At 48.7% G+C, this 25,695-nt stretch overlaps 1 protein-coding gene across 2 annotated transcripts in view; it reads right to left on the bottom strand.

Annotated features, from left to right (window-relative positions):
* The window catches only part of TM9SF4 (transmembrane 9 superfamily member 4), a 50,917-nt gene that overhangs the window by 2,867 nt on the left and 22,355 nt on the right, over positions 1 to 25,695 (bottom strand). Inside the window, exons 3-17 of one of the 2 annotated variants that reach the window (XM_019972233.2) lie at positions 23,151 to 23,250; positions 18,057 to 18,225; positions 17,828 to 17,957; positions 16,484 to 16,607; positions 15,090 to 15,208; positions 14,875 to 14,986; positions 13,565 to 13,635; positions 8,793 to 8,925; positions 8,112 to 8,193; positions 7,943 to 8,018; positions 5,113 to 5,196; positions 3,140 to 3,315; positions 2,605 to 2,668; positions 1,298 to 1,417; positions 447 to 536 (exon numbers count right to left, since the gene is read on the bottom strand). In XM_019972233.2, coding sequence (XP_019827792.1) covers positions 447 to 536; positions 1,298 to 1,417; positions 2,605 to 2,668; positions 3,140 to 3,315; positions 5,113 to 5,196; positions 7,943 to 8,018; positions 8,112 to 8,193; positions 8,793 to 8,925; positions 13,565 to 13,635; positions 14,875 to 14,986; positions 15,090 to 15,208; positions 16,484 to 16,607; positions 17,828 to 17,957; positions 18,057 to 18,225; positions 23,151 to 23,250 — 1,650 coding nt within the window. Of the gene's footprint in view, positions 1 to 446; positions 537 to 1,297; positions 1,418 to 2,604; positions 2,669 to 3,139; positions 3,316 to 5,112; positions 5,197 to 7,942; positions 8,019 to 8,111; positions 8,194 to 8,792; positions 8,926 to 13,564; positions 13,636 to 14,874; positions 14,987 to 15,089; positions 15,209 to 16,483; positions 16,608 to 17,827; positions 17,958 to 18,056; positions 18,226 to 23,150; positions 23,251 to 25,695 lie in introns of those variants that run through there. The other variant, XM_019972234.2, reaches the window with a different exon arrangement.

The following is a 25,695-nucleotide window of genomic DNA, read 5'->3' as shown; positions in this document are numbered from 1 at the left end:
GAGTACAGCTGAGCCCCTCAATCTGAGTGCTAAAGCCTGCTTTAGCAGTTTCTGTTCTTATCTCTTTAACTCTTCTCGTTTACATTTATTCTTTCGGGTTACTGTTCTTTTTTCTCCCTGTCTTCTTGAGGTGAACACTATTACCTTACTTCTCTTAAAAGCACTGTAAGGTGATACACTTCCTTTTAGCTCTGCTTTGGTTGTCATCTCACAGGTTCTCCATACAACATTCTCATTGTCGTTTATCCTGAAGGCTTTTGTCACCCAAACATATTCTCTTTCCAAAAAGGTTCTGTTCTAAGAGCAGGAACAGTTCTAGAATGACCTTGGTCCTCCCCATTCTTGGTAGAAAAGTAAGATTTAGACACTAGAGGTTTTTCCCCAGCACCCCCTCCCTACAGGCCTGCCCTGAAAGGGCAAAGGGGCTCCCTCATGCAGGGTGGTACCTTGTTAACAAAGTAAAAGATGGCATAGACCAGGACATAGAATGCAGATCCCCCGGAGACTAGGAAATTCCTCCACCACCAGCGGTAATCCTGAGAAGGAAACAGAGAAGGGTCATTGCTGTCTCCAGGCTGAATCTCTTCCCCAAGTTTCACAGTTGCCTGAGGAGCTTAAAGACCCTGTATAAGGATGGTAATATTTGGGGTCATGTGAAGGTTTTATGCCTTGACTGTGATGGTGGTTACACCACGGCATGCATTTCTAAAAACTTACACAACTACAGACTAAACAGGGTGAACATTACTGTTAATAAATTACATCTCAATTTAAAAAATCAACAACCAAAGAATACTATTAACATTAGCATCTCGTGAGCAAACGTTCACCACATGCCACGTCCTGTTGTAGGTGCTGATTGTGAATCAGCTCAGAGTTCACGAAGCAGCCCTCTGAGTTAGGTCTGGAAGGCACACAGAGGTTAAATGACTGCTCAAGAGCGACTGGAGGAGCCAGTTTTCAGCCCAGGCTGTCTGTCCCAGAGCCCTGACTTTGCTCATTCTGCCAAGAGCTAGTCCCCAGATGGAGGGCAGGTTACCGAAACGGCGCCAGCTGTTGAAGAAATCCCTACTGGAGTGGACTCAGTACTCACAAGTACTGTCATGAGGTCGTGGTGACCTCCACCCACAACGAGTCTATAGCTGAACAAGCGGAAGCTCGGCAAGGGGAAGTGACGCACTTGCCCAAGGCCTCAGAAGACATGGAACCACGTGGCGTGGGAAACCCAGTTTCCCTGACCCATTTGATGCTGGCCCCAGCTCCCCCTACCCCCAAGTGCTGGCCACGTTCCCCTCACCTCTGCACACAGCTGGAAGTACACCATGACAATGCTGATCTGTGAACAGGACACCACCAGGATGATGAAGACGAGGAACAGGAAGCCGAAAAGGTAATAGAACTGATTCTCCCAGATCGCCTGCGGATGCATCAGAGCCGGCCTTCAGTGGGCCCGCCCCTGCCCCTGCAGTCCTTGCCTGCGCTCGGGAACTCCACCCCGCAGTCGGGACTGGCAGGAATGGAGAACCATCATGACACCACTGGGGCCTGTGGTCCTGGCTTGTGCCTGGCCTGGTCTCTCCTCTCTGGAGCAGAGGGTGAGCCAGGCTGTCCCTAGGGAGGGGCTGGGGCATGGCTGATCCTACCATGGGTGGGCCCTAGCCTGAACTCAGCAGCTTGTGGAAAATAACAAATCCCACCCCAATCAGAATTACACAGCAGCCACCACTAGCTGGGGTGGCTCACCATGTGCCAGGCACATGCTACATGCTTTATGCACACAACTCCACGTCAGCCTGTGAAAGGGTGGCCTTTTACAGTGAAGGAGTCAAGGTTCAGAGAGATCAGTGGCCGGCCTGGGGTCACACAAACAGAATAGAGGTGGCCTCCTTGGGCAGGCAGCCAACCCATCCCAGGCAGGGCCGGGTGGGCGAGGGGGTATCAGCTGGGCAAACTGGGCCACTCCAGAGGTGTGGTTGCTTGTCCAGCACTGATTTAGGGCAAAGTCCTCTCTCTGTTCTGGACACCGAGCTGGGTCAGCTGGCCTTAGATGGCTCTGAAGAACCCTTCTGCCAGCTTTCATCTGGGCAGGCCTGAGAGAGGAGCAGTCATCATTAAAATAGCAGCTTTGAGTTAAGAAGCATTTCCTGAATGTCAAGCACTGTGCCTTTTAAGGACATTATCATGTTCCAGCCTCATAATGATCCTGAGAAGTAAGCATCATTTCCCACATTTTCCTAGCAGTTCCGAGTAACCAAGACAGGTAAAGACATGTGCGGACCCAGAAATCAAAACAGATGCAACAATGCTACTAATAAGGTGGTGACTAATGGCAATATTGCTAACACAGCCAAAGCAGCTTCTAGAAATTTCACTGAGCCCCTCCCACACCAGACCCTGCACACAGGCCCATCTCACTTAACCTTCCAAGCTGTCATGAAAGGTAGGACTGTTACTGTATTTTAGGGTGAAGAATGGGGGCTAAGAGAAGTTAAAATTTCTGTCTGAAATTTCACAGGCAGTAGGTGGCAGAGCACCTGAGCAGAGGGGTAGGGACAAGGCTGGTGTGGGTGAAGGTGAGGGGTGGGAGCAGGTAGCAGTACTCACACTGAAGATGAAGAAAAGCTCGATGAACATGGCACCAAAGGGCAGGATCCCAGCCATTAGAATACTGCAGAGAACGGGAGGGTTAACACTGCTGGGAGACCTGGGCCACTGGAAGCTTCGGGCTCCCTCCTGAGCCAGTGAGAATGAGAGTGCTAACACAGTGGAGTAGGTCTAGTGCTTTTGCATGCTTTTGTACCACTACAGTCATTCAAGAGGTGTGCATCCTTCTCCCCATTTATAGATGGGGAACTGCAGTGCAGAGAAGGGGCGTGGCTTGCCCAAGGTCCCAGGCAGTTGCAACCTGTCACCCTGCACCTTTCCACCCCACCCCCGCCCGGCCAACACCTAGTCTGGCTACAACTTGGTCCTCTCTATATTGGAGTGAAGCTGAGCTCTTATGAAGTCTAGAGCCAGCCACGGTGCAGTCCCTGCCGGGGAGGGTACCCTCGTCCACGTCTTCCCAAGGAGACGGCTCAGGGAAGTGTCAGCCTTGTGGACCCCAGAAGCGCCCCCATGGCCCCTACTGGAGACTCACCCCACGAATCGGTTCATGTACCACCGCTGTTCGGGGATCTGCCGGGGAATCTGGTTGGTGCGCACAGGGTTGTCATATGGCTGCTTACGGAAGCCGAAGTAGTAACCCAGGTAGACCAGAGGCAGGGAGATCCCAAACCACATACAGAGCAGGGCCACCATAGTGGGAAAGGGCACCTGTGGGCACAGCACTGTGAGGCTCCATGAGCCCTGAAGCCCAGGCCAGGGCCATGCAGTGGGGATGGGGACCTTTTGGGTCCCAGGGCAGGAAGGGCTCAGTAGGACACCATAGTGGGGAAGCTTCTACAGACACACCCCACACAGGGCTCCTGGCCAGACCACCCTGGGGTGGACCCCAGCCCTGGGAAAAGCGGAGGGCAGACGGAGGACCAGCTGAGCCACGAAGTGAAGGAGGAACCACGGCATCCCACAGGAGCTTGTCACCAGGGAGAATGTGGGGAGAGAACAAGGGAGGGCCTGAGAACCGGAAGGGGAGATGAAGGGTCAGAATAAAGGGAAATTACATGTGCTATGTTAAGTGGAAAAAAAAAAAAAAACAGAAGTACACAAATAGTGTGTTTCCAATTTTGTTCAATGAAAACACCACACTATACCACTAAGTGAAAAGCTGGATATCAAACTGTATGTACAGGACTCCATTTTAATGAAAATGTCCCAATACTTAAATATGCATACACGCCCAGAGAGGCCTATGACAAAAAGTTAACAGCACTTCCTCAGATGGGGTATGGGGGATTGCAACTGATTTTTCATTTTCTTCTTTAATCCCCATTTGCAGTCTTACATTTTTCATGCAAAATGAAAGAAATAAATTAATATCTGTAAAGTATTTAGAACAAAACTTATTCCAAAGTAAGCACTATATATTTGCTATTATAATTTTACAATTACATTATTCCATTTTAAATACATCTAAAAAGAGGTTGAGATGAGACAGAGGATGAGATGGTTGGATGGCATCACTGACTCAATGGACTTGAGTTTGAGCAAACTCTGGGGGATAGTGCAAGACAGGGAAGCCTGGCATGCTGCAGTTTACGGGGTCGCAAAGAGTTGGACATGACTTAGCAACTGAACAACAACAGAAAGAGGTTAGAAGACTGCAAAAATATGAAATTTCCTGGCTAAGACTCTGTGCTTCCACTGCAGAGGGCATAGGTTTGATCCCTGGTTAGAGAACTAAGATCCTGCAAGCCACACAGTGCAATCAAAGAAAAAAAAAAAAGACTGTAAAAACATATTAAAGATCTGCATTAACTTTTCTGTACTTTCCAAAATTTCTACAATGAGTGTTTATGGTGAGCAGCTGGTAATTGGGAGGAAAATGTTGAGAATGAGAAGGGAGACAGGTATAAAAAAGAGGAAGTGAGAGGAAGAACAGGACCCGGTCTTTCCTGAGGGCAGCTCCCGGAACCGCTGGGAAGAACCCAATACTCCGCAGCCTGGACTGTGGGCCCCACCCAAGGCCCTTCAATGGGTACCTCAGTGAGAGGGAGGCAGTTCCCTCCACTGAGGCTGGGATAGCAAATGCCTACCCCACCTCTCCTGCAGCTCATCAATCAAGACCATCTCCCCATCTCCAACTGAGTCTGCAATCCTCATACAGGAGCTGGCAGAGACATGACGAGGAGAGCCTTGTTTTGGGATCCTGACCTCATCAAGTCACACCAGGCAGCTTTCCCTTGGTTGAGACAAGGGAAATTCCCCAGTTGGCCCCTGGACTGTGGAAAGCTCCTTTTAGAGAAGTGAGCTTTAGGCAGCTGTCTGAAAAGAGTCCATGGGAGGGTCAGGGCAGATGGATGCACAGGGCTGGGGAAACCCTGGCCAGCCCTCAGCCCCCAGGGCTGGGAACAGACCTCTGGGGACTCAGAAAAGGGAAGGAAACAGCAGGAAGTCACCTGCGGGGATGGGTCTGAGCACAGCTGGCCCTCCCTGGCTGGGAAGGACACTTACCGCTCCTGACGAGTGCTTTCCCCAGATGAAGCAATTCAATACGAAGCAGATGCCAAAAACCACGCCAGGATACAGTGTCGCTGTCTGGAAGCGAGAGACACCAGGCTGGGGAGCTGCTTCTAGGGGGGCTCTCAACTGCTCCCTAGTCGGGGCACCCAGACTACAGGTTCCCAAGCCCTCCTGTCCTGGAGGACTCAGCACCAAGATAATCCCTTCCAGAAAGCGCTCCCTGACCTCTAGACTACGCGGGCTTCCTGCTCCTCCCTTGCCCTCATTCAAGTTCGTGATCTCATGCTGTTGTGAACCTCACAGACGTGAGGTCTCGGGAGGACCATGTCCTGCTCACCGATGTGCTCCCAGCACTCAGAGCATAGTGTGCTCAGTAAGCATTTGTTGAATAGGAATGACCGGATAAAGCTGTTACTAAACACACTGGTCTGCACCTCAACCCAAACCGTCTAGAGTGGTGGGGAAGCTTTAACTGCGTCTTAAGGGCGGCAGGTGCCGCCTCCAAGCGCATGATCTCACCTAACCTACAGGCTAGATGGGAAGGACCTCCACTATCTCTTTTTAAGAAGAGGACACTGAGGCCCAGTGACGTTAAATAACCCGCATACCAACTTCACACAGTCAGCTAAGGGTGCAACAGAGGTTCAGACCCCGGCTGTCTGTCTGACTGCAGAGGTCCCACTTCTGACACCCTGTGGGGCAGTCTATGCAGTCAGGATCTCCGGGGCTGGGGCTCAGGCAGTTAACCAAAGCTCTAGACTCACAGTTGAGCCTCCTTCACTACTGTGGCTGTCCGAGCACCCAAGAGAGTCGCCCGCCACGATGCCCGAGGCGCCCTGCAATCTGGCGCTCAGCCTCACAGCCAGTTTTATTTATCTTTGGCCCGTAGCCTCCCACACTCACTAACTGGCCACTGCCCCTCCAGTCTCTGACTCTTGCCCTTTATCAAAGGTACAGTTAATAGCATCTCAGGTATCCGCTTCCTGAGTGTCAGTGCTGCATGGTGACCTGCCATGTGCAGTCTCCTTGCATCCGCACAACCACCTGGAGACACCAGCCCCCACTGGACAGATGAAGAAACCAAGGCCCAGAGAGCTGGCCGAGGCCACCAACCAAGGAGAGACCTGGGCCAGGACTGGGGTCCAGGAGATTCCAGAACTTGAGGCTGCCCTGCTGGCTGCTTCCATCCAATGGAAACTGTCCTCGCCAAGGCCCAGCTCACATGTCATTTACTCCTTCCTGTCTGTCCTGGTTTATTCTGCTGTGTAGCAGGGAATTCCCTGTCTATCCTCCTGGCTGAAATTTATGGACTGGCCACTGTGCTAGATATTAGGAAGAACAGGGAAAAAGTTCATATCCACAAATGGAGAACAACACACGTGGCACTCATAGGCACAAGGCTGTGCCCCGGCCCCTCTGGGGTGCCAAAGAGGACACTGAAGTCAGAATCAGGGGAGGAGGAGGAGGCTAAGACTTAACCACCCACACAGGTGCCAGAGGAGAGGCATGGTCGTACACCTGCATGACTGCAGCAGAGGCCCGCCTGGGAAGGGAGGCAGAGCTCCACACCAGAGACGGGTCACAATCTTGCAGAGAAAATGGGGAGGTCTAGCATAGCCAAGGGTCCATGAGAAAGGCAAAGATGCCTGAACATGGCCAAGAGTCCTTGGGATAGAGGTGGGAAGGAATTCATGCACTAGTTTGCAGGAGAACCATCCACACTTCATGGCTGAGGGGAGGCGGGGGGTCATAGGATCGGAGGAGGAAAGGCAGCCACCCAGGTTGTCTGCCTGGGGGCCTGGGTGGATGCCGGCAGACAGGGTTTGTGCTGGGACCCACCCAGGGAGACTTGGAGGCTATCTGGTGGGAGACTTCATCAGGGAAGTCTCACCAGGGGAGAAGAGGGCTGGGTTTTACAGTTCTCAAGATCCCTGGCTCTCAGTACACAGCGGCCCAAGGAAAACATCCGATGCATCAAGCATTCATAGTAGCCCGAGAAAAACACCCGATGCGTGATGAACTCAGGAAACTTTTTTGATCTTTCCAGAACAACTGAAGCTCTTCCATACAGAGGGATTACTAAGTGCCAGGGTATTAGCCAGAGTTGGGTTAGCCTGAGTTCCCCTGAGCTTTTGAAAGTTGTGAGAATGGTTTCAGAAGGCTGGGTCTAGAGGCTTTTCCCAGTTTGGCACCAGGGGTTTCCCTGGTCCTGTAAGGGCTCACTTGCTCTAGGAGAAGGGGCTCAGGACTCCTAGTTGTCCTCCTGTTTCCCAGGTGTTCTCCTCTTTTCTGCTGCCAAGAATTCTCCTCACCACCAGGACAGCGATCGTCAGGAGCTGACCTTCCTCAAGAGGAACGGTGGCACCAAGGCTGGCAAGCAGGCTGACAGTGATGTGGAGCCCGGCCTCTCCCGCCTGTGGCAGGTAATTCTCCCTTTACTCTGCTGGGCAGGGTGTTCTCCTGGCAGCCCTGCTGATCAGGTTTTGACCTTAAACTGTTGACACCTGGGCTTGGTGCCCAACTCCTATTATTCTGAACCCCCTATTTCCACTTGTTTGAGCCATGGGACAATGCAGGCTAAAAATCACATTTCAATTCCCTCTTTTCATCAATGTGGCAACTAAGGCCTTCAGAGGTAAGCACCCACGGGTGAGGTGAGAGCCCAGGGCTCCTCCTTGGGTGCACCCCTCCCACCCCTCGTGCTGCTGCCCAGCCTCTGGCCTTGAACATCCCCCAGGACATGCCTCTGCTGCTCCCAAGGAGCCCAGGAGGAGGCGCCTCGGCTCCCCACCAGCACAGGGAGGAGGTTTGGGACACTTACGCAGAAGGCCCCTTTCTTCCACCGATGGCCCTTCAGAGTGCGGTACAGACGGCCAGCTGAAAATCCACCAAATACCCTGTGGGGAAATGGTGGGGTTCCACACCAAGGAGACCTGTTAGCTGAAGCGGAGGCCACCTAAGTCAGCCCCGAGCCCCTCAGACACACCTACCCCATGAACATGAAGAGGAAGCAGGCCGTGGTCATGAGTGCTCCCCGGCTAGAGGGTGACAGCATCCCGAGCATGGCCACAACTGAGGAGGGAATGGGAGAGAGGGGAAGTCAGGGTCTCCAAAGCCCAGGGCCCCATCCAGGCTGGCTGACAGGGCCCCGGCGCAGGTGAGGCTAGACGAGGCTCCCTTCTCCCTCGGCCCTCCTCTCTACAGGAGAAGACTGGGTCTTAGCTGGGGTTCAGAGGGGTGCAGCAGTTACTATACATCAGCAAAAAAAGAAAAGTGGGCAGACTGACTTCAGCACTGCCTAGAGCCCCTATATAATCATTTTGGGGGGTGTTTTCTGAGAAAAGAGACCTGATTCCAGTCTAATCCTGGCATGGAAAGGGGTAGGTCATATAATGCCTGGCTGCAAAAGGAGGCCAACCTCCCCATGCTAATCCGTGGCTTCAGTGGCAGTGTGGCTGTGCGCGGGCTATGGATGGTGCTGGCAACATCTGAGCAGCAAAGCGCTGGGGCCTCTGGCTGAGAGGACCAGCCCTTCTGCCGGGACAGATGCTTCTGTCTGGCCCAGAGATGCTGACACATCCCTCTGCCTCAGGAAGGGAAGCCTACTCCTCTCTCAGACTCAGGCCTGTGCTTCTCCCTCCGCCCAACCCCAGCCCCGCAGGGCCACTCACAGATGACAATGAGGATCATACAGAAGAGCTGAATGCCCGAGCCCAGCAAGGAGCTGAGGATCATGGGGTACTGCGGGGGCCTGAAGACGTCGCCGTGCACCAGCTTCCAGCCAGACTCTTCCATGGTGTCTTCCTGCAGCAAAGGGCCAGACAGTAAGGCTCTTCCTGGGCTCCGAGGAGGCAGCTCCTGCAGGGACCACCCCTAGGACCCACATCCTCTGATTGGGGCTGAGGGTCCCTCAGATGTGTCAACCAGCTCCACTCTTACACAGGAGTGTGAGTGAGAAAGTACTTCCCAGAGGACTGTCACATGGGGAAAGCAGACAGCCGTATGAAAGGAAAATTTCCTCCCCACATGCCACAAACCTACTGCATGAAAAAATAATGTAAACCAACACACTAAAACACTGTGATAGTTTTTGAGTGGTATATTTACAAGTTTTTGGGGTTTTTTTACTGATTATAAAAATGATATAAACACACCTTATTTTACTGTGCTTCATTTTACAGCACTTCACAGATACTGTAATTTTTACAAGTCGAAGGTCTGTAGCAACCTGCGTCAAGCAAGTCTACCAGCACCGTTTTTCCAAAAGCATTTCCTCACTTCATGTCTCTGCATCACACTTTAGTAATTCTTGCAATATTTCAAAACTTTTCATCATTATTATATTTGTTATAGTGCTCTAGTCTCAGTAATCTTTTTTTTTTTAATTATTTATTTAGTTGGCAGCACCAGGTCTTAGCTGTGGCACACAGGTTGCAGCACACAGGATCTTTAGTTGCAGCATGTGGGATCTAGTTCCCCGACCAGGGATGGAACCTGGGCTCCCTGCATTGGGAGCATGGACTTCCAGCCACTGGACCACTGAGGATCAGTGATCTTTGATGTTACTACTGCAACAGTTTGAGGCTGCCATAAACTGTGCCCATAAAGATGGCAAACAATAAACGTACGGTCTGAATGCTCCATCAACGAGCTGCTCCATCTCTCTCCCTCTTCTTCAGCTTCCCTATTCCCCGAGGTATAATATTGACATTAGGCCAATTAATAACCCTACAACGGCCTCTAAATGTGTAAGTAAGAGGAAGCGTTACATGTCTCTCACTTTAAATCAAAAGCTAGAAATGATTAAGCTTAGACAGGAAAGCCTGTCAAAGGCTCAGACAGGCCAAAAACTAGACCTCTTGCACGAAATATTCAGCCAAGTTGTGAAAGCAAAAGAAAAGTTCTTGAAGGAAATTAAAAGTGCAACTCTGGTGAATATAGGAATAAGAAAGCAAAGCAATCTTATAGCTGTTATGGAGAAAGTCTGAGTGGTCTGGAGAGAAGATCAACCCAGCCATAAGATCCTGTTAAGCCAAAGCCTCATTCAGAGCAAGGCCCAACCCTCTTTAATTGTGTGAAGGCTGAGACAGGTGAGGAAGCTGCAGAAGAAAAGTCTGAAGTTAGCAGAGGTTGGTTCATGAGGTTTAAGGAGAGAAGCCCATCTCTATAACATAAAAGTGCAAAGTGAAAAAAAAAGAAAAAATACGAAGTGAAGCAGCAAGTGATGATGGAGAAGCTGCAGCAAGTTATCCAGAAGATCTAGCTACATTAACAGTGGCTACACTGAACAGACTTTCAATATAGACAAAACAGCCTTTGATTGGAAGAAGATGCCACCTCTGACTTTCATAGCTAGAGAGGAGAAGTCAATGCCTGGCTTCAAAGGACAGCCTGACTCTCTGTTACAGGCTCATGTAGCTGGTGACTTTAAGTTGAAGCCAGTGCTCATTTACCACTCCGAAAATTCTGGGGCCTTGAAGAATTACGTTAAATCCACTCTGCCTGGATGACAGTACATCTGTTTACAACGTGGTTTACTGAATACTTTAAGCCCACTGTCACGACCTACTGCTCAGAAAAAAAAAAAAGACTCCTTTCAAAGTATTACTGCTCATTGACAAAGTACCCGATCACCTAGGAGCTCTGCTGGAGATGTACAATGAGATTAATGTCATCTTCATGCCCATTAACGTCTATCCTGCAGCCCGTGGGTCAAGGCATTGTCTTGACTTTGTGGTCTTATTTAAGAAACATATTTCATAAGCCTAAAGTTGCTGTAAGACAGTGTGATTCCTCTGATGGATCTGGGCAAAGTAAATTGAAAACCTGGAAAGGATTCACCATTCTAATGCTGTTGGTTTTTTTTTTTTTTTTTTTTGGCTAAACTGCGCCATGTGGAATCTTAGTTCCCCAACAAGAGATTGAACCTGCACACCCTGCACTGGAAGCATGGAGTCTTAACCACTGGACCACCAGGGAAGTCTCAGGATTCATCATTCTAGATGCCATTAAGAACATTAGTGATTCATAGGAAGAGGTCAAAATATGAATATTGATGACGTTGATTCCAAGCTTCATGGATGAAATTGTGAGGTTCAAGATATCAGAAGTAATTGCAGATGCAGTGGAAGCAGCAAGAGAACTAGAAGTGGAGCCTAAAGACTGGACTGAATTGTTGCCATCTCACGATAAAATTTTAACAGGTAAGGGGCTATTTCTTGTGGAAGAGCAAAGAAAATGATTTCTTGAGATGGAATCTACTCCTGGTGAAGATGCTCTGAGAATTTAGCAAATTTCACTGCTGTCTTATTTTAAGAAATTGCCACAACCACCCCAAGCTTCAGCAGCCAACACTCTGATCAGTCAGTAGCCACTAACATTGAGGCCAGATAAAGATAATGACTAGATAAAGGCTCAGATGTTGGTTAGCATTTTTTAGCCCTATTTTTAAATTAAGGTACTTCTTTAGACATACTGCTACTGCACACTTAATAGACAACAGTACAGTATAAACATAACTTTCACATGCACTGGGAGACCAAAAGTTTGTCTCACTTGCTTTACTGTAATAATCACTTCATTGTGATGGCCTAGGACCGAGTCCACAATATCTCTGGGTATGCCTGTACGTGCTCTTACATGTGTAATAAAGTAAAAAAAAAAAATTCTTTAGTATGATACTCAAATGAACAAAAAGTAGTAAATGTGTATCACAGACAATTTTTTAAAAATCCAGAAAGATTGAACAAAAAACATAAAACTTGTAAACATTTAAGGATTAAAAACTAAAACCAGAAAAATATAAAAATGATTTACATATTTAATAATACTGTGTTTTGATCTATTTCCTTAGCCCTTTAGATATGTACATGTGTGTATGTGTATATAGCTTTTAACAGTAAAACTGGGATCATACTGTATTTACTTGGTTACTTTCAGCTGAGGGATGGTCATGAGCATTACCTCATGTCAGTAAACACTCTCTACAATTATTATTTAATAGCTGTACAGTTTTTCATTATACAGCTTTATTATACTATAACCAAATTATTATTATGGGATATCAGGCTATATTCAGTTTATTTAAATTATGAACAAGTCTGCTATGAATATTTCTAGATCAAATTTTTGTGGTTTTGATGCTCAGGGAACTAAGATCCCACATGCCACATGGTGAGGCCAAAAATTTAAAAAAAAAAAAAGAAAAGTTAACTTTTTGACAGTTTATGAAACTTACTGTCAATTAACTACTTTTCAGAAAATTACCAGTTTACACTTGTACAGGTGGCATGAAAGGTGCTTATTTCACATTAACCTTGCCAACAATTAATACTATATATACAGAGCTGTGCTAATTTAGGGTCCAGAACTGTCTTCTGATGATTGAAACTGCAAGTGCGGGGCTTGATGTTGTGGTTTAGTTGCTAAGTTGTGTCCAACTTTTTTGAAAGCCCATGGACTGTAGCCTGCCAGGTTCCTCTAGCCATGGGAATTCCCAAGCAAGAATACTGGAATGCATTGCCATTTCCTTCTACAGGGGCTCTTCCTGACCCAGGAATTGATCCAGCGTCTCCTGCATTGGGAGGTGGATTCTTTACCACTGAGCCACCACGGAAGCCCATGTTGGGGACTTATGCCTAAGATAAAAACACTTTTTTACATGTTTATTAGCATGTATCCTTGTCTGTGTTTTTTGTTCATCAGCATATTAGAGAACTTTAATTTTTTTTATACCAGTTCTTTTAACCATCATCTTCCTTTTTAAAAACATTTATTTTTAATTGGAGGATCATTACTTCACAATATTGTATAACTATCATCTTCTAAAAAATCTGTTGCATATATTGTTTGCCATTTCACTTTTCTGTTTTGTTTTGACATAAAGGATTATTATGTATGTCAAATCAATATCAATCAAATAAATCAATCCAGTTTTCTTCCATTATGAAAGCTTGGAAATTAGAAAGCTGGGCTTCCCTGGTGGTCCAGTGGTTAAGAATTTGCCTGCCAATGCAGGAAACAAAGGTTCAATCCCTGGCCTGGGAAGATGCCACATGCTGCAGGGCAACTAAGCCCGTGTGCCCTAGAGTCTGTGCTGTGCAAAAAGAGAAGCCACCACAATGAGAAGCCCTCACACTGCAATGGAGATCGGCCCTCGATTGCCACAACTAGTGAAAGTCTGTGTGGAGCAATGAAGACCCAGCACAGACAAAAATAAATACATAAAATAAAATAAAAAAGCAAAATAAAATGAGAAAATCTATCCCAAGCACTTTGAGTCATTAAACGTTTGTTTTCCTTTTCAATACTTTCAAGGTTTATGCTATGAATGATCACACAACCCTCCACCCCCGCCCCCAGTCCTTGTCTGGGAGGCCTGGAGCTCTACTGCTAGACCACCCTCCCTCTGCAAGTCCATCCCTCCCCAGCCAAGACCTCGTACAATGTCATCCTCCTTATTATAGTTGGCGATGTCCTTCCGCAGGGTCCGAATGATAATCATGCTCAGGATGCCTGAAACAAACAGGGCGGCGGGGGGCGGGGAGGAAGAGAAGCCGTCAGCACTGCCAGCTGAGTCTTCTGTGCTGCAGGTCCCCCTGGCACGTGTGGCTTTCTTCAGTGGGAACTGGCTACGCAGTGGCCTCAGGTCCTCTCCTGGGCAGGGCTCCAGCTCAGTGACCAGGGGAGGAGCAAACAGAGGGTCACCCCTCAAGTGTTGGGGGAGGAATGAGCTGCTGGGATTGGTGGAGGCTGTCACAGGACACTGCTTCCACTCTAGGGAGAACAGCATCCCTATTCCTCCAGTGATTGGTCCTTCTAACTTCCCAGGCTCACCTCTCTGGTTATTTATTGCTTTTGGTTATCAGGTCATGGCCCATCTCCCTCTCACCTGTGTGCCTATAACCCAGGCTACTGCTTTTGCCTTAACTAGGACTCACACTTCAAGACATCTCCTCTCGACACACCCTAAACAGTTCTGAGGCCCCCATTGGCCCTGGCATGGGCTGTTTCTCTCTAGGCAGCGGTATAGCAGCTAAGACAACGGATTATCGGACCCTGAGCTAACTTACTGCTTTTAGGCTTGGCTGGAAGGAGGCGGGAGGCTTGTGAAGTGTTTATTAGCACCACAGCTGGTCCCAGGCTAAAGGTTTAATGAAGACAACATTATCTTTACTTCCTCTCTGATACTGAAAAGATCAGTTATGTCCCCTGCCCTCCCGCCCTCATGTCATCTGGCTTCTCACCAAGTTTGTCCCACAGCAGGGCCGTGTGACCCTGGCTAGAAGAGTCCTTCCCTGGGTCTCTGAATGTGGCTCCTCGTTCAGAGAGGTCTTCTCTAAGGCAGCCTTCACCTCTCTGCACTTAGCACTTAGCACTACCTGGAATTCCATCAGTCCGGGGCTTTTCTGTCTCTCTCCTGCCACCCGAGTATAGACGGTGAGGGCAGAGGCTGGGTTAGTTTTGCTCAACACCATATCCAGCGTGTGGCTGGGGCCCCAAAAGGGTGAGCAATGATGAACCCTTGTTGAATGAACCAACGAAGGTGTGTGTGAAGAGAGGCGCAGTCTTCCCCGGGGGGCCCTCCAGAGTGGAGGCTGAGTCTTGTTCATCTCTGTGTACCTGATGCCCCCACAGAGCCCTGATGTCCGTTTCTGACCTACACTGGGCTCCAAGAACACCCTAGAAGTCCCCTGTGAGCCATGTGACACCTCAGGCCCTTGTTCTCTCCACCCTCCAGCCCACAGCTCTCACCTGACAGGAAGAAGACCACCACGACGGAGTTAATGATAGAAAACCAGTGGATCTGCACATCACTCATGGTGAGGTAAGTGTCCCAGCGAGAGGCCCACTTGATGTCACTTTCCTGGCGATGGGGAGGAAGTGCTTGAGAGCCAAGCCTCCTACTTTACCTCTCCCGCCCGGCCGAGCCGTCCTCCCCTACAGCTGCGGCTGCAGCCCCTTCTCACCTCCCAGTGCACAGAGTACGTGAAGTACAGCTGATTCTCCTTGGTGGGGTCAATTTCTTGGGGCGAGGAGTTGGTACCCTCAGGCAGGGTGCATGAGCTCTTCTCGTCTGCTTTGAGGTCTGCGAGAGACAGAGACTCAGTCTGTTCCTGGGAGGGCAGGTGCCACTACCCAGGGACTGTTCTGGGGGCGTACACAAGGGTGGCGTGCTACTGAGAAGAGGCTAGGAAGAGCTGGCAATGACAGCTTTAAAACTGTGCTCCCTGGAGCCCTGACTTTTCAAAGAGCCTCAGGGGTTGCAGAGAGCTGTGTGCAGGGAGTGGGTCTGAGTCCCTGTTTAGTCAAACAAATTCTTCCTTCACTCATAGCAAATATCCACCTGCTCGTTCAGTCAGTCCCATTCAACACGCAAACACCACCAGCCCACTGTCTCACACGCTTCCTCGCTCATTCAGTCCCCAGAGTCCCGGCACTCTAGCAATCAGTCCTCAGTCACTTCCTCCCTTCATTTACTCATCCATTCATCCTGCCATCGTCCATTCATTCAGTAACAAACATACAATAAGCAGGCGCCTACTATCTGCCTGGTACTGGGCTAAAAACAGTGAGAAAAGAAGACAGGGTCTCTAACCTCGAAGAACCACGGGGGGCAGCAGCTGCTGTCAAACACTCACACAGTAAACGTCAGGCTGCGCCCACGACACTGGCGGGAGGAGAGGCAGTCTGCGCCCCGAAAGCACAGGGTCTACATTTTACAAGAGACTTCTGAGTATGATTTTGTTTGTTTGAATACCAGGTTCCACACCTTAAAAAAAAAAATCCCAAAACCCACCACCACGGTGGACAGAAGACCAGGCCTACTAAGTGGAAGTGCGCTCTGTGGTAAGCAAGGGCTGCCAGGCGAGGTGAAAGTGGACTAGGTCAATCAGGCCCAGAGGGCTGGGCCTGGGCTCTCAAATTCCCAGAGGATGGCTGACCCTGAGCCAACTTTACGCCAATCACTCACCTGCAGGAGCACAAACACTGAGATTGGCTGCCCAACAGCTCGGTCTGTACCTCTGCCCCTTGTTCTTGAGCTAGCTGGTTTTTATGATGGGCCCAGCCAAGCCCGATTGCTATTTGGTTGTGGCCAAGTCACCGAGCTCTCTGAGCCTCTGGTTCCCATCATAATCAGCACACACCTCCCCGGTGGCCGGGAGCGGGTCAACCGGTAGATGCCAGGCCAGGGCTCAGCGTGTCAGCTCTCCCCTTGTCCCTGCTTTCTCTAACGGGAATGCAGTGACCCTAGCTTGGCTGGGCCCCTATCAGCCACGTCAGGAGTCAAGGGCGCAGAGGCCCTGGGTGTGGGAGCCCAGGCCCGCCCAGCCCTGCCCCCTGGCCACACCTACCCACTCACCCTCCAGCCTGACGCTCTGGGGAATCACCTCGAAGCGGACGACGCGGTACGTGTGCTCCCGGTCCTCTTCCAGGTCTTCCCGGTGGTAGTAGAGGATGAACGAGAGGTGGTTGTGCAGGTAGATCTAAGCAGAGCAACAGAGGGGACGAAGAAGCTGGAGCCAGGGAACCACCAGCAAACCCACACAGGCAGGCCGGCCAGGTATTCGGTCCCTTCCCGCATTTAATAGACCCAGCCGCACCAACCTTCCAAATACACTGCTCTCATAGCAGTCCGCTACTTGCAAACCCTCCAGGCCTCAGTGGGGCTTACTAAAGTCCAGACCCCACAGGCTGGGATTCAAGGCCCTCTGTCCTGTAACCCTGACATACTGGGCTGTCGTCACCTTCTCAGACAGGTTAGTTCACCTGCTCCCCTGGATCTCTCCCTGCCTCATGAACCGTCCCCACCCTGAACTACATTCACAGCGTTCACTTCAACTAGAATGCCGTCCCGACTTCACGCAGCTCAAGCCTATCTAGTTTTCAAGGCCCACCTCCTCCGTGACAACCTGAATGCACGTATGCTCCCTGCGAACTCCTCTGGCACTGCCCATGGGATTGGAACTGGGACTTGAGATCCAGGGTTTCACACTGTCAGTTCTCGCCCGTTATGACAGAAGCCCTTGGAGGACAGTGACTGTGCCTCGAAAGAAACGTGCTTGTTCTTTATTCCCTAAGTAATATGTGTTCAGTTTAGAAAATGATAAATATAAGAGAATCCCCGTTACAATCAGCACTGCTGGCGTATTTCTCAGTGGCTGTGCTGCAGAGTGCTTATGCAGATTATCTGATACACTCTGCAGGACCCCCTAAAGGGCAGGTATGGCTATCACATACATTTTATAGAAAAGGAACACAAAGCTTAGAGAGGTCAGAGAAGTAGGATTAGGGTCCCCGTCAACCAGTAAGGCAGGAATCAAAACCCAGACAACCTGTATGCTCTTGACCACCACTTAGCTTGCTCTCTAACACACTGACGAAATTCCTGATTTTCTTTGGAGGTGGGGGTGGGGTGGGCAGAATTACTCTTATAATCCATATGATCATATAGTTATACAGAATCTGAGGTTTTAGGCACTGCGCTTTCCACTTCCTCTGTAGCATCTGCTAGTGCCCTGCCCACCAGTACCCAAACTTCCGACAGACCACACCTGGGGGCACCAGCAGGAACTTGCCCTGGCCATCCCTGTATTTTCTCTTAGAAGCCTAGAGCTGCAGGTTTCCCCCTCCTCTGTGGCCCCAGTGCTCATGACTTTGGGGCGTGGCTCCCCGGCCCTCTGAGCACACTAGGGCATTCCAGTACCTTGTTGACGTCTGTGAAGCCGAGCCGGTAGCCGTGTTCAAACTGCACATCTTTCTCCTTCTTCTTGTCGTCGCCATCACGGTTGGAGTAGAGCTCCAGCCGGGTGGCTACGGGCAGGTTGTCCGCAATGCTGGAAACCCAAGGCCCCGCTCAGTCCCTCAGACCGCCGCTCCCTCAGGGCCCTCCCCTCCGGGAACCTGAGGCTGGCGGGGAGCAGGGGACAACTCACAGGTGGACGTAGTAGTCCTCTGAGATCCGCTCGGCCACGAGCCGGCTCTGCTCCACGGTCAGGGTCACTGGCTTGTTAGACTGGCCGCACAGAACCTCACACTTCTTCTCACTGTTCATGAGAACCTGGAAAGGGGTGTTGACAATCCGGTCCCCTCTCAGCACCTCTCCTGCCATAAGAGAGACAGATGGAGCTCAGAGCTTCAGCCCCGAGGTTGCTGAGGTCAGCAGACCCACGGAGACACAGGGCCCACCTGGAAGGCTTCCAGCAGTCCTGCAGCCTGGCACACTCAATGTGCTACCCCGCCTGTTCAGGCCAAGCTTGCCCACCTGACCGCACCTGTTGCCCACTCCTCCCTTTTGTGCTCTAGCACCCCTAGACTCTTCAGGGCACATCAAACATGCCCCATCACTCCATGCCTCTGAGCCGCATTATCATTTCCTTTGCCAATCCCTGCCCCACATTCCCGGGAAACTTTCTCAACCTGCAGGCTCAGCTATTATTCCACTCTCTGGAAGCCCTTCCTGACCTCCTTGAGGCTCAGCTCGTCTCTCTCCTTGGACTGCCCTCAGCACAGAGGGAGCATCGTATGATGGTGAAGCGAGGATAACTGAACCGTGGCTCTGCAGCTTACTAGCTCAGCAGTCCTGGAAAGTAATTTAACCTTGATGAGGCTCAATCTCCTCATCTGCAAAATGGGGATAATAGTACCCATCTCACAGGATTACAGTGAGAAATAAAGTACCAGGCACAGAGTGGGAAGGCAACAAATACTACTTTTATCACCAGCATCACCTCTGCACCTTTTCATATGTCAGTGATGTGATTTTGCACAATGTACTGATGGTTTAAGTTTCTGCCCTACTACCTGATTATGAGCTCTTTAAGGGCACATAATTTATTTCTGTGTCTTCAGATCCTGGTTTAGGCAGGGAGGGAGGTAGTGTAAAATCCAGCACCGGAGATTTTTAGCCAAAACATCTTCTTAAGGAACTGGCACACCCTTGCACACCTACGACCTCAGAACAATCTGTTGCCAGGTGTGTCCCGTGAGCAGGCACCAAGCATTCAGAGTCTAAACCCAACAGTGCTTTCATGTGGAGCCATTCTGACAATTCTACTGGGATGATGAGGAACTGGGGCGAGCTGAAGCAGACCAACCAAAGCCCACAGGCGGCACTAATGCCTGAAGCCACACCTGGTCGAACGGCTGCCGGTCAGAGTGGACCTGCCTCATGTGGGACTCCTGGCCTAGTCGTTTGTTCGTTTGCTCATTTGTTCCTTCCTAAACTGGGTATTGGTTATATGCTGGGCTCTGAAGACACAATGCTGTACAGACATACTCATGGAACTTATGGTCTAGTGGGAACACACTGATTAAATACTCAGGACAATGAGAAGATACAGTATAATGAGAGGAACTTGCTCTAGATGTGGGAAGCAGGTCTAGGACAGTTTCTTGGAAACAGTAATGCTTGAAGTGAGCTCTAAAGGAAGAGAGGATTAAAGAGACAAAAAGATGGGGAAAGACTATTCTAGACAGAAGGAACAGTATGTGCAAAGGGTCCTTTCTCGGGGGAAGAGTTGGGGGAAGAGGAGATGACAGGGTAAACTTTAGAGGCCTGTGTGGTTGCAGTGCAGACAACAAGGGTGACCTGAGGTGTGCCGGAGAGACTGGCCAGAGCTGGACCTTAGCGGGCCTGTGGGCCACACAGGAAGTTTGATCTTCATCCAGAGAGCAACAAAAATCAATAAAGAGTTTCTAATGGGGCAGCAGAGGCCATTATCTGATTCTGGTAACAGATCAGTCTGGCTATTTTGTCAAGAAAACATCAGACATGCAAGGAACTGTCTGGGGTGATGGAAGGCACTATGCAAGCAAGCAGCAATGGTGGCTGCATTCCAGGGTGTGGGGAGGGTGGAAACAAGTACACGATTCAGGAGCACCAAGGAGGTGAAATCTAGGGGGCTTGGTGCTGATTGATACAAAGGATGAGTGAGGACAGGTGCATATCAGAAAGACTCTGAGGCTTCTACAACCAAGTTCTAGCTCAAGTCCCCGGGCTCCTTCCTCTACCACATGCCCTACCGCCCACTTGTCTTCAGTGAAGTCAACAGGGGACTCACTTGAGGAAAGGAAGAACATACAGAGAGAGGAACAGGGCTGCAGATCAAGTAAGACAGGTATCACTTCTCGATATTTAGAAATTAGATTTAAACCAAGAAGGAGGACACAGTGGTCTAGAACAGCTCATTTCTAATAGAGAAGTATTCCTTTTAACTTATAAAGCTGGGAGCAGTCAGCAAGCCACACTAAATGAACCGCAGGCTAAGTGGCCGCTCAAAGAGAGAATGACACTGTCCTCTAGCACATCCGCTACAGATGTCCCCTCACAAACCCCCCACCATATGAATCTTTATCAGTGCACCAATCTGAGAATCAGGAGCACAGCCCTCAGACAGCCCAAATGAACCTTTCTGGAAAAGGCAGTCTGGACAACAGAAAAGTGAAAGTCAAAGTGTTACTTGCTCAGTCTTGTCCAACTCTTTGTGACCCCATGGACTGTAGCCCACAAGTCTCCTCTGTCCCTGGAATTCTCCAAGCAAGAATACTGGAATGAGTTGCCATGCCCTCCTCCAGGGGAACTTCCCAACTCAGGGATAGAACCCAGGTCTCCTACATTGCAGGCGGATTCTTTACCAGGTGAGCCGCCAACAGAAATAACTGTTTTAGAGTTAAAAAACTTGGGTTAACGGACCTTCCGGGTGGTCCAGTGGCTAAGACCCTGTGCTCCCCATGCAGGGGGCCCAAGGGCTATCCCTGCTCAGGGAATTAGATCCCAGATGCTGCAATTCAAGATCCTGCATGCTGCAAGTAAGACCTGGCACAGCCAAATAAGTAAAAATAAATACTAAAAAAAGAAACAAAACAAGCCTGGGTTAAAATCTACACCTCCTGACCATGAGCAACTTTTTCACATCTCTGAAGCTGCTGTGCCCTCTACTCTGGCATGGAGGCCAGCGTACCTGGCTGTGCAGTCACAGGGGGAACCGAGTGAGACAGTACAGACTGTGCTGCTTGAGGCTCTGGACCCTGCAACCACAGTTCTTGGGCTCTGCCACCAACTCGGTGAGTAACCTGAGGCAAGTGACTTCACCTCCTGTGGCTCACTTCCCTTGTCCATGACAAGTGGATTTTAAGAGTAGCTACCTCAGAGGGCTGTTGTGAAAATTAACTAAGTTAAAGCACAGACAGGCTCAGAACAATGCCTGGCTCACTGTGAGAGCCATGTAAGGATTAACGGTGATGATAATGATGACGAAGAGAACAAGGCTTGCAACCCAACAGGCATTCGATCAAGGCTGTTTCTGCTCCACTCAGGGAGGACATTTAACTTTAACTGAATGATGACGATGTGTCAGAGGCTGGGTCAGAAGTGGCAGAGAAAGACAGAGAAATGTAGGACATGATCCCATTGCTCAAAGAGCCTCTAGGCCACAGCGGGAGGCACTACACAAAGACGGAATAAGATACAGTGTGGCAGGATAACTTTGCACACTGCAGTTTCCATTTCATGAGGCAGGAACATTCCTTAGCTCCACGGAGGTTCAGGTCACCTGGTATCACACTGAGGTGTGCCCAACTGTTGAGTTTTGGGCTGTTGACAAATCCACATCAGCTCACGGGAAGGGAGGAGCTGCTGTGAGGGGTCTGGAGGACAAAGCAGGTCAGGATTCCTGGTAGCAGCAAGGTTCTGGGAACATGGCATGGTGTAGAGAGAAAAAAGGTAAGCGGGACTTGCTTAGTGGTCCAGTGGTTAAGAATCCACCTGCCAATGCAGGGAACGTGGGTTTGACCTCTGGTCTGGGAAGACTCCATGTGCTGCAGTGCAACTAAGCCCATGCACAGCTACTGAGCCCACACTGTAGCATCCATGAGCGCATGCAACCACTGAGCCCGTGTGCCACGACTGCTAAAGCCAAGCACAGCAACTAGAGAGCAGTCCCCACTTGCCGCAACTAGAGAAAGCCTGCACACAGCAGCAAAGACCCAGCACGGCCAAAAGTAAACAACAATACAATTATTTTAAAAAATAGGAAAAGAAGGGTATGCAGCAGGTAAGCAGGAACAGCTTGGGCCCTGAGATCAACCTCCGTTCAACAGCATCAGGAAAGACTTGGGGACTGGCGGTGTTGCCTGCTTTAGGTCAAGGTCTGCCCCAGCTGGCCTGGGATGCCCAATACCCAACAGTAGGTACAGATGCTGGCTAGAGGTTCTGGAAACATCAGAACCATGTGCAGCCCTGACGGAGAAGGTGGCCCTTTTAGGGGCTTGCTCAATAACCAGTTCTCTCCTTCCCTCTCCCTAAGCTGTAAGAGAAGAGGAAAGTCTCTTCATTTTCTCAAAGTCAGGGGATGGAGGCACATCCTTCCAATTTTTTATCTCCAGGACTTAAAGTGAGACAGGCACAGAGTAAGTACTAATAATCACGTCCTAAACAGAGTCCTCCAAACATCTTTTAAGCCTGAAATTCTACCAAATGAAGAATTATTTGAATTAATGGAAATTTGAATTAATGAAAAAATGGCTGCTATTTATGAACACATATGCCAGACACTGTGCTGGCTGCTTCACATATTATTTGAGGCAAGGCCTGAACAGCTTAGCAAGAACTATAGTGATGTCTGCTTCCATCAGGGCCAGAGATAATCACTCACTCTTAATTAAAAGGAGAACAGGTTACAGAAGCCATGAGAGACAGAAAGGGATATCTGGAAATCAAGAAGAACTAGTCTGAACAGGAGCCAAGGGCTCCAACTCTGAAGCCTGACTACACAGATTTCAAGTCCAGCTTAGCTATTAATTTACAGTATAACCAATGACAAGTTACTTAATCTGTAAAAATGGGAATAAATACAACTATCTCTTTTGGGATGTTATGAGGACTGAATGAGCTAATATATAAACAAACTATGTAGAATGGCGTCTAGCACACAGTATGTGCTATCTAAGGGTTAACTGCTATTATCACTATGAAAAGATCTGAGTTCCTCTTTGGGACAGGGTAACAGCAGTGCCAGAGAAGAACTTACCCAGATTCTCTGCCTTGTAGGTTATTTTGCTGGGCTGGCAGAAGGGCAGCGAGTAGTATTCGTAAGGTAGCTGGGTGCGAGAGCTGGTGAGCTTCACAGCCTGGTGGGAGAAGAGAGGCCATTATTCCTTAACCCAGAAATCAAGGGGACTTTCAAGAATCCTCCCTGGTACCCACTCATCTTCAGTATACTCGGTATTATTATCTAAAAAGCAAACTAACTGCAGCAGACACAACTTTGGTACACTATAAATATGCTCTACAATTCTGAATCATTTCACAGCTCACTAGTTTCAGACTGCATCATAGATTTTGTTTAAAATCACAACCAAATCCAACACATACTCAGAGTCCTTAACGTGTTGATATTCTTTGACCCCATAATTTCACTTCTGGATATCTTTTCTAAGGAAGTAACTCCAAATGAGGGAAAACACTACAGGAACAAAGAGCTCACTCCTCATTTCTAACCACAGTGGTCTTCTGCCTCTATTTCCTTGAGCCTGACCAGTCCTCTCCTGCCTCCAGCTTGGAACCCTGATCCTCCTTGCTTGATTCTCTGACTCCTTCTCACATTTGCATGCTCAGTCTCTTCAGTCATGTTCGACTCTTTGCAACCCTATGGACTGTAGCCCACCAGGCTCCTCTGTCCATGGAATTCTGCAGACTAGAATATTGGAGTGGGTTGCCATTCCCTTCTCCAGGGGATTTTCCTGACCTAGGGATAGAACCCCTGTCTCCTCCTGCATTGCAGGCAGATTCTTTACTGCTGAGCCACTGGCGTTTCAGCTGAAATTCTTCACCTTTGAGTCCTTTCCTAATCATCTTACCAAAGGAATTCCCCCATTTCCTCTACTTCAACACTCCTAGTTATTTTTGTAGCATGTCTGATGAAATATAATTATTTGATTTTTTTTCCCCCCCCAAAGAAATCAGCCTCCCCTACTGGACTTTAAGATTTAAGGTTCATGAGGGCAAGGACCATATGTATCTTGCTCACCTATGAACCACTATGCCTACAGATCTAGGCATATAGTAGGTGCTCACCAAATGTTTGCACAACGGAAGAAGAGAGGAAAAAGTGGAAAGACAGCTAAAAGCTCCACAATGGGAAACCGGTCACTAAATCATAAACTAGTCATTCAACTAAATATTATGCAACCATTAAAGATGAAGTTTAAGAAGACCATGACGGTGAACATTTAGGAACTGATGCAAGAATGTAGCTCCAGAAATAGTGACGGCCACAGACTACTCCCCAAAACATGGATAAAATAGAACCAATCAAAATGTTGCAAAAAGCAAATTTTAAATGCAACTAAAATTATCTTTGCTGTTTAGACTCTATAGATCATTCCTCATACACCATCTGAAAGTATAAATAATTTTTAAAATCCAGGTCCAATCCTTACTTAAAACTCTTGTTTTGGAATTAGGAATTTTTCTAATTTTAAGAGAGCAATGTGGTATAATATACCATGGTTTTATAACACCTCCCAGCTGGGTCTGGAGTAGTACCCCACATTCAATGACTGTTTGTACAAAGAAATGTAAAAATAATCATACTAAATGGAACAAATAAAGTCAATAAAAAAAATTCAGGTCAGGTCTTGCCTAAAATGAATTTTAAAAAACCCTGGTTTCAGAGCTTTTTTAGATGTTAGATTGAGAATTGGTGGCCTCTATGAAGCACTCATCTCACATGCTAGTAAAGTAATGCTCAAAATTTTCCAAGCCAGGCTTCAGCAATATGTGAACCGTGAACTTCCTCATGTTCAAGCTGGTTTTAGAAAAGGCAGAGGAACCAGAGATCAAATTGCCAACATCCGCTGGATCATGGAAAAAGCAAGAGAGTTCCAGAAAAACATCTATTTCTGCTTTATTGACTATGCCAAAGCCTTTGACTGGGTGGATCACAATAGACTGTGGAGAATTCTGAAAGAGATGGGAATACCAGACCACCTGACCTGCCTCTTGAGAAATCTGTACGCAGGTCAGGAAGCAACAGTTAGAACTGGACATGGAACAACAGACTGGTTCCAAATAGGAAAAGGAGTTCGTCAAGGCTGTATATTGTCACCCTGTTTATTTAACTTATATGCAGAGTACATCATGAGAAACGCTGGACTGGAAGAAACACAAGCTGGAATCAAGACTGCCGGGAGAAATATCAATAACCTCAGATATGCAGATGACACCATCCTTATGGCAGAAAGGGAAGAGGAACTAAAAAGCCTCTTGATGAAAGTGAAAGTGGAGAGTGAAAAAGTTGGCTTAAAGCTCAACATTCAGAAAACGAAGATCATGGCATCTGGTCCCATCACTTCATGGGAAATAGATGGGGAAACAGTGGAAACAATGCCAGACTTTATTTTTGGGGGCTCCAAAATCACTGCAGACAGTGACTGCAGCCATGAAATTAAAAGACGCTTACTCCTTGGAAGGAAAGTTATGACCAACCTAGATAGCATATTCAAAAGCAGAGACATTACTTTGCCAACAAAGGTTCGTCTAGTCAAGGCTATGGTTTTTTCTGTGGTCACGTA

This window comes from Bos indicus, chromosome 13 (assembly GCF_029378745.1).
Source record: "Bos indicus isolate NIAB-ARS_2022 breed Sahiwal x Tharparkar chromosome 13, NIAB-ARS_B.indTharparkar_mat_pri_1.0, whole genome shotgun sequence".
Lineage (NCBI taxonomy): Eukaryota > Metazoa > Chordata > Mammalia > Artiodactyla > Bovidae > Bos > Bos indicus.
This window is presented reverse-complemented; position numbering and strand designations above follow the sequence as displayed.